This window comes from Pezoporus wallicus, unplaced genomic scaffold, assembly GCF_028554395.1.
Source record: "Pezoporus wallicus isolate ANWC-B61680 ecotype Strahan unplaced genomic scaffold, APGP_CSIRO_Pwel_v1 scaffold_2146, whole genome shotgun sequence".
NCBI classification, from domain to species: domain Eukaryota; kingdom Metazoa; phylum Chordata; class Aves; order Psittaciformes; family Psittacidae; genus Pezoporus; species Pezoporus wallicus.
The window spans coordinates 3,067,663-3,080,197 of NW_026639769.1; the positions used below are offsets into that span (position 1 = coordinate 3,067,663).

At 50.1% G+C, this 12,535-nt stretch overlaps 1 protein-coding gene across 1 annotated transcript; it reads left to right on the forward strand.

The window, feature by feature from the left end:
* Window positions 1-4,391: 4,391 nt before the first annotated feature.
* On the forward strand, window positions 4,392-6,858 carry AKAP5 (A-kinase anchoring protein 5). Its single transcript, XM_057416153.1, has one exon. It carries the CDS (start codon window positions 4,724-4,726, stop codon window positions 6,119-6,121), a length of 1,398 nt encoding a protein of 465 aa, XP_057272136.1. The 5' UTR covers window positions 4,392-4,723; the 3' UTR covers window positions 6,122-6,858.
* The last annotated feature ends 5,677 nt before the right edge of the window (window positions 6,859-12,535 follow it).

Sequence of the window (12,535 nt, forward strand, 5' to 3'; positions counted from 1 at the left end):
GGCAGAACAGTGGCTCAGGCATGCAACTGTTTAAGGTCTTCCTGTGCACGGCAGAACTGGTGGCAACAAAGCAGAGGGGCAAAGAAATACCCCAAGCATCCCTGGCGGTTAGTGGGGAATGCTTTGCTAACCCTCATTTTGAATGTTTTTTTTTTTTCAATGGGTTGGGGCAACCCCCAGTATCAACACAGGCTGGGGGACAAAGGGATTGAGAGTACCCCAGAGGAGAAGGACTCAGCAGGGGTACTGGTGGATGAAAGGTTGGATATGAGCTGGCAGTGTGTGCTTGCAGCTCAGAAGGACAAATGTATCCTGGGCTGTGTCAAAAGAAGCGTGACCAGCAGGTCAAGGGAGGTGATTCTGCCTCTCTGCTCTGCCCTGGTGAGACCCCACCTGGAGTACTACATCCAGCTCTGGAGTCCTCTGTGCAGGAAAGATGTGTACCTGTTGGAGAGGGTTCAGAGGAGGGCCACAGTAATGATCAGAGGGCTGGAGCACTTCTGTGAGGAAAAGCTGAGAGAGCTGGAGCTGTTCAACCTGGAGAAGACTGGGAAGACCTTACTGCAGCCTTTCAGTACTTAAAAGGGGCTTATAAGAAAGATGGGGAGAGACTTTTTAGCAGGGCCTGTTGTGATAGGATGAGGGGTGATGGTTTTAAGCTTAATAGAGGGGAGATTCAGGCTGGGTGTGAGGAAGGCATTTTTTACAATGAGGGTGGTGAAGCACACAGTTTGGCCAGAGAGGTGGTGGATGCACCATCCCTGGAGACATTCAAGGCCAGGCTGGATGTAGTTCTGAGCAACCTGATCTCGTTAAAGATGTCCCTGCTCGTTGCAGGGGTTGAAATAGATGACCTTTGAAGCTCCCTTTCAACCCAAACTGTTCTGTGATGATACTCTGGGTCTTGCAGGACTGACACATAAATAGGTTATTCTTAAGTCTCTCCTTTGCAGCTAAGTACACCAGCTAGTGTTTGCCTATTAAATAGGACACAAAGGACACTTAATTTCTGCTAAGTAAATATTGGAAGATTGTATTCTCTTTCTGTTGCCTAGAGAAAAATCTAATTATGTACGAGTTTGTTCTCTGTGGGCTCTTTGTGGGCCTAGAGCCCTTAGCTGGTGTTAGGGCCATCTGTTTTCCCAGCTGTGCTATAGTAAGAGTCCTGCATCATGTCATGCAGAGGTTTGCATCATGCAGGGGTTTGATGTTGGTTTGGTTTATTTTTCTTTACTGGCAAGAGGGACAAAAGAAATAGGAGCAAGTGTTGCTTGGCTGGCTTGCTGCATGTTACCAGTGTGGGCCCAGAAAGAAAAGACAGCCTACAGCTGGGCCAGGACCTTTCAAGCTTACCTGTCTTCTGACCAGATCCTCTATGTGCCCCAGACCGTGTTATTTATTTGCCTTCCACCACAGCCTTTGGTGGTACCATCTTCCCCAGAGGCACAGGAATAATTGAATTCCATGCAATATTTCCCCATGGGATTGAGGAGAACCTGCCTCCATCATGCTGGCATGCATGCAAGCCATCCTCACGCCAGCCATCCTTGTGATACTGTTTCCCTTCCTCCTGCCACCGGCTCCATCGAGGGGACATCTCCTTGAGGAGCCTCACTTATCTTTAATGCAGAAGTAAGGCGTAACTAGAACTCGCCACCCACCCTGGGGAGAGAAACTGTTTCCAAATGAAGATTATTATCCTGAGTGAAGGCAAGCAAACACGTCTCATAGGGGAGCTTTTAAAAAGGCAGTTCCTTGTTGCTTGATTGATGTTTCTGCCCTGCTGGCTGACATTCCAGCCCAATGAGCCTGTTGTGTGCATTTTTCCCATGCAGAAGCCAAGGATGTGGGAGGCCATGTGTGTTTTTCTAAGGCTGGCCTTCACAGGAAGCCACTTGCAGGTTCAAAGTGTGCTGCTGTGCCTGGGTCTTATGTTCAAGCATGCTGTGAAGTAGTTAATGTCCTCAAAACCTTTGTGGGCGTCAGTCAGCTCCCTGTGGAGATGAATGGGGATGTTCAGGCATCTCCAACTATAGCTTCATGTAGTTCATCAGCTGCACTTGGTAGTCCTTTTTCCCGAGGCCTTCCCACCAATCGTGTAAGAGCTGGAGATGCGATTTTTCAAAGTCAGAAGAGGCTCATGAAAGAGGCACTTTCTCTGGGATTTGGGGTGAGGGCTAGTTTAAACCCAAGAACTGGCTGTCCTTACCAACACCTCCAATGGCCTAGCTCCTGCAGCAGCCCGAATTGTGTGTGCTTACAGCTGCATAGGTTTCAAGTGGGACAAAATAAGGCAGCTGCCAAGAGCAAGACCCCTTTCCTTCCCGAACAGCCAGGTAAATACTGGATCCACAAACGCCAGTGGTCTCTTCCACCGAGGTGCACATCTTACAGTGCCTCTTGCTGCCGTTGGGATCCAAATTGAAAATCCCAACTCAATCTCGTGGAAAACCTTTGTCTTGAGTGCAGTTTGCTGTTAGCGCCTGCTGCTGCCGTGCACAACCTGGGAGGGGAAGGGTTACTCTGCAAGAGAGAGGGATCCTGCCGCACAGGGAGGGATGCCGCCGTGCCAAAAGCGAGGGATGCTGCCTTGCAAATTGGGATGCTGCCCCGCGAGAGGAGGGGGTGGCGTCCCACGGGAGAGACCCAGCCCTGCCCTCGGCGGGACGGGGCCCGCTCGCAGGCGAGGGCAGTCCCGGGCCCCTCCGCAGCGCCGCGCTCTCCGCTCGCTGCGGTTGGGTGCCGGCAGGGCCGCCGCGGGGCCGGGGGCGGGCCGGGGGCTGGCGGCGGGGGGCGGGGGGCTGCCGGCAGCGCCCTCCCCGCCGGCCCGGGGGGCGCGGCTGCGGCGCAGGCGGTGGCAGCGCAGCCGCGCGGAGCGGCGCGGAGCTGCGCGGGCCGGGCCGCAGGTGAGGGCGCGGGGGGCGCGGGGCGGGCGGCGTGGGGGTAGGCCTGGGCGGCCGCGGTGCTCCCCGCGCAGCACCCGCATCCCCGCGGACGGGGTCGGCTTTGGGGTGCCCTTGCCCTGGGCGGGGAGAGGTCTCGGGGAGCAGCGGCGGTGCCGGGCGGCTCCTGCTCCTGCGAGCGACCCGGAACTTCGCGGGTGCGTGGTTGGGCCGGACCGGGCTCGGGGCTGCGGGCTCCGCTCGGGGCAGCGGGAGCTGCGGGCTGCAAGCTCGCACACGCGGCTCTGCTCCTGTTCCTTTAAAAATTAACATTCATTTTTATTTCATTTATTTTTTAAAGCCCCATTTCTGCTCCGCGGGGAGCGCGCCCCGGCTGAGCCCCTTTTCAATCGCCTTACTACTGAAAACAGCGCAAAACGCTGTGTAAGATTTGCCCTGAGTCTTCGAGCCGGTCCCGGAGAAGTTGGTCTGTTCACAGTAACGTGTTTTTGCGTCTTTATATCCAAAACTGTTCTGATGGTGTTCTGAGGCAGCGATTATTCCTTCTTTTTCTGAAGCGTGACATATATCTTACAGTATCATGTATCTGATGAACACATGCGGTGTTAATTGAGGTTGCCATGGAAGGCATGCACATAGTATAAATAAGCTCCCTTCTTGCCATGTGATTTCGCTTTTGTATTCCATAAGCCTTCTTTTTGTATTCTGTGTTTTTTGCATATTGTCATATGGTGCATTAAAGATAAAAATATCTGCTGTCTCAGGGTGTAATTTCCCTAGCTGGAACTGTGAGTGCATATGGAGTGGTGGGGAAAAGATTCAGCTAACCGTAGGAGAAGAAAATATATGCATGTGCATGTGTAATATGGATTTGCTGTAATATGGGCAGTTAAAAAAAGTAAGTTCCCGTTTACCACACAAAATAGCAAAACGTTTTTTTTCTGTGGTGGAATATCACTGGGTTGACATCTTCGTGGCCTTATTTTGCCTCTGGATATTGATGATAATTAGCAGGAAAAACTGCTATGGGGCATCCCGAGGCAGAACTGCTTTTCCAGCCAGCCCTGGTCTGACTCCCAGATTGAAATATTAAAAAACAAACCCCAAACCAAACAACACTTTGAAATACTTTTCTAATTAAAAAAAAATAATTGCTGTTCGGGTCTTATCATTTCTTTGTTGTGTTACAGATAAAAGATGGAGGCATTGGCCATGCTTTGCAGCAAACCTAATGTAACCTGCGAGGGGAACTGAAGCAGAAAGCAAAGCTAGACAAAGCAGCATCTGACTTGTCACTGGGGGCAGAAAACAGCCACTGCCGGCCTCTGGTTTTACTGGTGCTCCAGCCCAGCTCCCTGGGCAACATGGAACTGCAGATAGCTAGGAAAGTGCAAGTTCTTTCCAGGTCCATGGGGTGAATAAAAATTGTTAACCTTTGTCTTGATTGTCATCCTTTGGGGGAAAGAAATGTAATGTCAGACTGGCTCTTAGACCCAGCGCAACTGGAAGTGGATTGTCTCAGAGGTGTGAGTGACTCTGGCCAGCAAAGCCAAGGAGAAGCTTATTCAACTTCACGTCTATGCTAGATTCCTTGGAGAGATGATAAAGGAAGTCACAAGACGAAGAGGGAGTTGTAAAGCTCCCTTTACATGTATGTGATAGCTTCAGCAGAACTCTTCACTGCCACATCCGCTTGTTAAAAAGCAACTAACATTATTTTGAAAACAACTTGAGGAAAAATGTGCCTTGAGCATCTCTGCAGTTCCTGTGTCTGATGCGTTAACCAAGGAGATTGGTAATGTAACGGCAACAAAGCGAATATGGTGAAGGCAGCTGTGGAAATTCAAATGGAGAACCCAAGAGAGGCAGAGACTCACAGTGCTGGGGCGACATGCTCCCCATCAGAGGAACAGGCAGAAAAACCCTCCATGCTCTGTTTTAAGAAGCGAAAGAAGTCCCGTAAGAAGAGGCTGACTGTGAGGGACGCGTGTGAAGGAGCCTCCGAAGAGAAAAGCCAATGTGTCAGCACTGACCTAGGAGAGGTGAAAGTTTCTAACCAGTCACAATCCTCCAGAGGAGCCTGGACAGCCATCAAAAACCTTGCAAGGCCTCGGAGAAGGCAGAAATCCTCCTCCCGGAAGAAAGTGCCCTCTGATTCCCAAGTGCAGCTGGAGGTGGATGCTGAGGAGGGCTGTGAGCAAGGCATCCCAAAGAAACGTGTTTGCTCTGGGGTGAAGATGCCCTGTGTTCGGTTCTCCAGGGGCAAGAAGAAACCCAGCCCCTCTGAAGCAGTGGAGGAGTCAGAGGGCAGTGTTCAAGCAAACGAAGCGATGGGCATTGTGAATAAAGCTAGTGAAGAGCTGAAGGATGTGTCCCCAGTGGACAAGTCTGAATCCTTAAGCCCGGTCTCCGTGGAGGAGGACCAGGATATGGCAAAGGAAAGTACCAGCTCTGTTGATAAGGGTGAGCCCTTGACAGAGCCCACACCTGATGCAGAGGAACATACAGAGTGCACCATCAAGTCAGAGATAACTGATTCAGAGACAGTTAATGAAACATCCCAGGAAAAACTGCAGGAGGAGAGCCCACCCGAAACCACAGTCCCTGTGGAAGGTGGCGAGATTGCTCCTGAAGTGCCCATTTCCAAGGATCAACCTGACAGCACCCTAGAAACCACTGAGCTGCAGGAAATCCCTAATATCTGTGAAGAGCTGCCTGAAGAGAATGGATCAGAAAAGAGCATAAATCTTCCTGAGGAATGCAAAGCTGAAGAGACCATAATGGATTTCAGTCAGTCAACATCTAAAGATGATGCAGTGAGCGTGGAGGACAGCTCCAGCCATGACGTGCCATTAGGAGCAAACATAGGCACCGCTGTTGGCATTGTCATCACTGTCACCGAAGCTGAGGACTCTGACAACACCGACTCTGACCAGGCCTGTGAGCCATCCCCTGTTTTGCACCGAAATAAGCAAAAAGGGAATAAAAAATCAAGCAGCAGCTTTGATTCGGGTAAAAAAGAGGGTCCTGAGGCTGGTGGTGATGCCCAAGCAGAGGAAAAAGCTCAAGGCAACCATGAGCACAGAACTGGGGAGCAGTACGAATTGCTCCTCATAGAAACTGCCTCTTCTCTCGTGAAGGCGGCCATTCAGTCATCCATAGAGCAGCTGGTCAATGAAATGGCCCTGGAACAGAATAAACACAACAGTTTTCTGTGATGGCAGTGATGCCCCCAAAATAAAGGGTACAGGGAGTGATTTAAAGCTCCAGTTGGCGTGGGGTGTGTATGGAGAGCTCAAAGGGCTCCTGGGGCCGAGGTGTAGTTAATCCTGCATGCCCGTTCAGTTGTGTGTCTATGTGAAACGGATCCTGGGACATGGGGCAAACCTTGCTATGTACAGTGTGTTCCCTGGGGCTGGGGCTTCAAACAGGCTATTGACCGCAGCTGCGGAAAAAGGAAGGCATTGCAGTGACTGTATTATCATTATTGGCATCTTTGTGTCAAGGCCACATTTCTGCCATCATCCATGCCAGGTTTCCCCACTGGTCATGCTATAAATCTGTATGTAACATGCATTTAGCGAGAGGTCCCAAGAGGTGACGAGCACCCAACCCACTGCTGGGCTGTATTCAAGGCACGTCAGAGACAGCTGGAGGTTTGCCCTGGGGTTCAACAGAGACGAGGGAAAGTGAAATGACTGCAATGTTAACATGAAGACGTCAATGCCAGAAAGGCTCAGGCCGGCGTTTAGTATTGCAGACAGGTACTTGCTGCGTACAGATGCCAGAAACCGTGGTCACCCCTGCTGTCGTGTTGCATGAAGCTGGATGGCTGCAGTGAGTGGTGGTTTTCATTCAGCCTCTTCCTCTGTCAAATGCCTGTGCATTTCCACACACGTTAAAGCACAGCATCAGCCGCTTGCCTTGCTGACCCCGGGCTGTGGTGCAAATGCCAAGGAAATGACAGCCGGACAGTTTGCCAGGGGGCCATTCTTGCACCATTAAGCTCAATGGGCAAAATTCCCAGTGGCATCAGCAGTGCGGGTTGGGCTGGAGCGTGCCTACTGCGGGCAGCCCCTCTCCTTCCCTTGCCTTCCTCCATTCCAGTCATGATGTTGTGGTGAAGCTGTCCTCAGATGTAGCATATTTTTGATATATGGCATGTGATATAAATAGCAGTGAGCTGCATGCGTGTTAGCAGTCAACTATTGCCTCCGTGCTGACATAGTTTGGGGAACTGCTGGCGCTAGAATTGCTTTGATTTGGTCTGAGCGCTGCCGGCATCCCTGGGTGCTGGCGGCAGCCTGTCCCGCACTGCTCCAGCCCCTCCTCACTACAAAGCCTGCCTGACTTCAGCCAAGCCCGGGCATCCCTTGGGAAATGTGCATTATGCCTGGCTCGCTGCTGCCGGGCTCTGGCTGGCTCCGGCATGCCACGTAGCTTGCGCTGAAACATGCAGGGAAATGCTGGAGCAATCTTAGCGAAGTCCTCAGGGAAGAAATCTAGACATGAGGGCCTGGGGACGAGGCTGTAAATGTCTGGACAGGCCAATCACCATCAAAACCCACCAACTGCCATGTTCCGAGGGGGTTTGCACCAGCATGGTGTGTGTACACGAGCATCACCTCTAACTACCAGCTCTCCAAGAGAAAGGGGCCTTTAATAATGTGGAATTGCATCTGCGCAGCTGGGATTTACGTACAGCTGTAGGCAAGCCCGCCTGTTCTTCTGAGAAAATTCTCCTGCGTATTTCTCAGCTGATACAGAAATAGCAGCCTTGCTTGGCAATTGCTCACTGACCATAGGCAGTGCACTGAGAATTCCCTTCCCAGCATAGGATTTGGATTCCTGTTAGAATACAAGGGCTGTAAACTTTCATAGTACCTGGTGCGCAACCATGTTTTAAACTTCAATAAAGCATCTCCGTTGTTACAAGAGGACTGTGAGCAGCGAGTGCCACAGCTTGTTTCTGTGCAAGTTAAACTTCAGAAAAAGCAGAGTGTTAAAAAAAAAGTGTCTTTTTTTTTGTGTGGATTTATTTAATAAATTACCAGATACCAGTAATTCATTGTGTACAATTTTAATGGCTTTGTACTTCATACTGGTCTTTCCAGGTATTTTGCCATACTTTTGAAAGGGACTTTATAAAGACTTTTGTATGTACCTGCTGCAGTCCCTTGAAAAGAGCCATGCTGATGCTGGAGGTTGTTACGGGATTATGCTGGGCACTGTAGCAGGCCAGTGCTGAGCAAAGGGCTGCAGCAGCTCTGTGAGGCCCCACTGGTGTTGGCTGTGGAGGAGGATGTCTGGGCTCTGGTAAAGAAACACGAAATGACCCTGTGGGGCAGGCTGTCATCTTCTGTTGGCCCGAAAAGCAGTTTCGGGAGGATTTCATGTATTTCAGTACTGCCTTTTGGGCAAAACACGTCTTCAAAAGAGGAGGAGAATGGCAGAAATGCTGTGGTCCAGCCCAGTCCCTGTGACTGTTTCTCCACATCCAGAGTTGTGTTTGCATCCTTTCTGTAGCTGTTTTTTCCTTCTGTTATAGCTGTACATATAACTGATTATTATTTCATTAAAGTTGACTGTACCTGTTGTTTTCTTGCCTTGTGTTTTGCGTGAGCAGCTATGGAGAGATTTTATACATGAAAGGATAAACTCACAGTGGTGGTCTGTTGTATCCAGCTTTTTCAGGCAGCCATATGGTGAGCAGAGAGAAATCTTAAAGTTGGTAGCAGACCTGAATTGTTTGGAGTCTTGCTCCTCCTGCACTCTTTTCGTAAGATTTCCTTTCAGTTCCTGGCCAGTCATTTCCATCAGAGTCCTGGCTGCCCAGGGAACTGCTGTAAGGTATTTGTGAAGGATCACAAGTCTTCAGTGGCTAAGAAAAGCCATCCTGCTGCCTGACAGTTTAATTCCCGATCGTGTGCCTCATACTGCCAGGGGAAAGCATTTGAGGCTCTGCAAACTGACCAGGGTCAAACCCCGCTGTGCATGGAGCGGTGCAGCTCCTGCTGATGCCATCTGGGTGGTGTGGTTTCCCCTGTGAGCTGCTGGTCCATGCTTTCTGCTCACAGAGCTCTGGATTACCATTTCCAGGTGCGCAGTTTGGTGCTGATGTGGTTTGCAGTAGGGCCAGCACCTCTGGAGGGGCAGCAGCAAGTTCAGTGCTTTGGCACTTCCTGTTACAGCTCAAATGGGCCCCACACCCTGATACTATTTTTGCATAATATCTTTTGTGTAATTTCTCGAGGCACTTTATAACAAACAGAAAATATAGGGAAAAAAAAAAGTTATACATTTTAACAGTATTAATACTATTTATTCTTTTAGGTTTACAGAACAAAATACAGACTTGTAACAACTCTAATGACTTACTTAAAGACAACCTACTCCTTCATTATGGATAGAGAGCTGAACATTAATAACACATCCATTCTGTCGGAGAAGGAATAATAAATTTACTATTGCGAAGGAGTACCAGGCCAGGCTGGTGAGGATGTGACTGCCTGGTTGTGCCAAAGCATGAAAGGGTGGTCTGCCTTTAGGACCACGTTTCTCACTGATAGATGAAATAAACCTTGCTTGCCGATAGCCCATTCAGATTGCTTTGGGCCATCTGGCTTCTTACCCACGGGTTAGTTACTTGCTGCCCCTCTGAATTAAGGAAGTGGTTGATTTGCAGCAGTATCTTCATGAATTACTTGGCTCTCCTGCTCACCCCACAGCCTGTGCTGTTACTGCTTGTTTCCCAGATGTTTACAGCACTCTCCTTAGTGGGGACAATTTGGCTCTATATTCGAAACATCCCCTCTCCCTGCTTTGCCCTGTCTTCTGAATATTTTAATTTCCCACAGTTTCTTTACATTAGCAGCAAAGAAAAGAGTGTTTCATATAACTATTCATGCCCAGAAAGGCTTCCAGGAGATAAAAAGGTTTTCTGTTATGTCAGTCCAACAGAAAACAAGCGTATCCAATGAAAAGTTCCTTGTGGAAATTGCTGGTAGGCAATGATGGCACAAATAAATATTGCCTTTTATTTCCTGCTTGTCCTGGGTTCAGCCCTAACAGTTGTTTTCCTCCTTCTTAGTAATGTTACAGCTGAACCTAGGGCACTGCCCTGGGACACCAAAAGAGATCAGAAATGCATGAGCTGCTTAGGGCTGGTTCTCCAGCTGCTGAAGTTCACTGCAGCTCCATACACTTGAAAGGACTAAATCTACAGCAGCCAGGAATCATGTGTTTGAATCTAAGATGCAGCCCCTGCATAAACGATGGATGTTTTCATATGTGTCCTTATGTATAGAAGTGAAAATCCAGGAGCTGTGTTTTCATTTGGTTGTTTTGTTGGTTTTGGTGTTATTTTTTTTCACAAATGCATGTAAGAACTCATGAAATACACAGGAATCCTGGTCTGGATTGCATGGATGGATGGATGGATGGATGGAAGCCAGACCCTGCAGATAGACCCATGTGTTGGGGGCAGTGAAGCCCTAGTATCGCCTGTCTTACAGATACAGGTTTTCAACATGAGCAACACAAAGGAATTAAATGCTCCAAGAGAACACATCAATTTAAATAATTTGCTTTAGTATTATTTTACATCTGCAATTAACTTTTTTTTTAGGAGGCACAACTTTCACATTTCTTCCTTTTGCAGAGAATTGTGAAGAATGCACTTCTGTGCTTAACGGTGGAATTTTTCCAGAGGGGTGAAAGTCCTTTTAGGTAGAATGTGGGTTTCAGCTAAAATACCCAAACCCAGCATTTTAAAATGAGCTTTGTTCCATAAAAACTGTCAAAGATGCTGCATACAGAAGTAAGGGAGACATTAGAAAAACACATTTTGCAATTCAGATTGCTAAGATGAAAGTGTTATCTGCAGCTATGACTGGCAGTCACCCCAACAGTCCTTACATTAGACCTAGCAGAGATAATCCTTTCAAACCTCTTTAATCTGGAAGAGGAAAGACACACCACTGGCAGGGTGGGTGCTCCAGTGGGGTCCCTTCTGCAGGCACCAGTGGCCTTTCAGGTGGGTGGTGTCTTTCCAGCACCAAGTCCCTGCTGGTGAACAAACACGTCAAGCATTGCTTTGCTGTTGTCCCAGAGGGCAAATTCTGATCTGGAGAGGGATGTCATCTCTGAGATCTAACTCATCCGTGTCACATTCGCTCTCGCTGTTTGCCATTTTAATGAAGACACGAGGCTGAGGTGCCGATGCGTCAAGGCTCAGTGCCGTGACAGCTCCGTGTGATGTGACTGGTGAGATGGCAGCTGGGTGGGAAGCGCAAGTACTCCGACTCCTACGGTGCTTCTGAGCATCCCCACCGGTTGGATGAGGAGGAGAGATACATCCCCAGCTCCTGCCAGCAGCCTCAGCCGCTCGCTCTCTGCCTGCCAAGAGCTCCCCAGACTGCCGCTGCACAAAGGCGTCGGGCGCTGTCGGTGCAGCGCGGGCGGACGCTGCGCGGCGCTTCCTCGCAGCCCAGACAGCCCGCAACCGGATTTGCATTTGCTTTGCTCGCTGGAGCAAGGCAGGGAAGGCCAAAGCTCTGCGAGCCTCTCATCCCAAACCTCCCTCAAGTTCGTAAAGCAGCTGCGAGCCTCCGGGCACGATGCAGCGGGCTGGGGACCGGCTGGCTCGCCAACGCGGGGCCCGGCAGGCGTGCGCAACAGGCACAACAGGAATGCACACCTGCACCCTGCTCATTAACGCGATGAGTAAGCGGCTCACAACCGCACCGCCAGCATAAACAGAGGCTGGTGGGGGATGCTTGGCCCCTAATGACAGGCTTTGGCGCCTGCTCTGCCGGGTCCGGCGTCGCTGCGGGGTGGCGGCGGAGGCGACCGCTGCCGGAGCGGTCCCTCCGGGATGGCTGCGGGGAGCGGGGGTGACGCTGAGCATCAGCCTCCACCCCGGCACGGCAGCGCTTTTGGCCGTAGCTCGGCGGGGCTGCACGCCCGGCACTGGCCCCACAGAGGCCTGACTCGATGGTTGACACCGCGTTTCTGCCTACCATGGTGTTTCTTCCTCTGCACCACCCCTGGTTTCCCTTCCCCGGTGCTTAGAGATGGCTTTACATCCTGAAACCAGCGGGTTGCTGGTCCAATGCCAGGAGGGACAGAGGGCTTTCTTTACACAATGTTTTCTTATGCTGTTTGTCTCAAGAGCAGCAGGGTTAACAGTCTGAGTTTTGCCCAGCTGCTGCTGGAAGCATTTAGCAGCATTGCCCTACGCAGCCCAGGAGGGTAAAGCCACGCACAGGCTGCAGTACTGCCCGGAGTCCTGTAAAGGTTCCCAGAGGCGTCTTGGCTCAGGTGAAAACCAGCCGAATTAAGCAGACAAGGCTTTGAGCTTTGCTGTGCCTTTGTTCTGAGGGTGCAGCGTCCAGTTCAGAATAGTTAGTGGAAACACTTCCACTCCTAGGCTGCTTTTGAAGTTGTGTCATTAATTTTTGTTAATGAAACATGCAAATCTAGTAGATGCTGTGATTGCCTCTCAAGGAATTCAGTCCTGACAGAGCTCCAGTTGTATGTATCTAACTGGCATGTAATTTAGGGCAGATCCATCCTCATTACCTTTTTCCTCCTAGTCTCTTATGGCTTAGAATATATTTACCCTGTGCTGG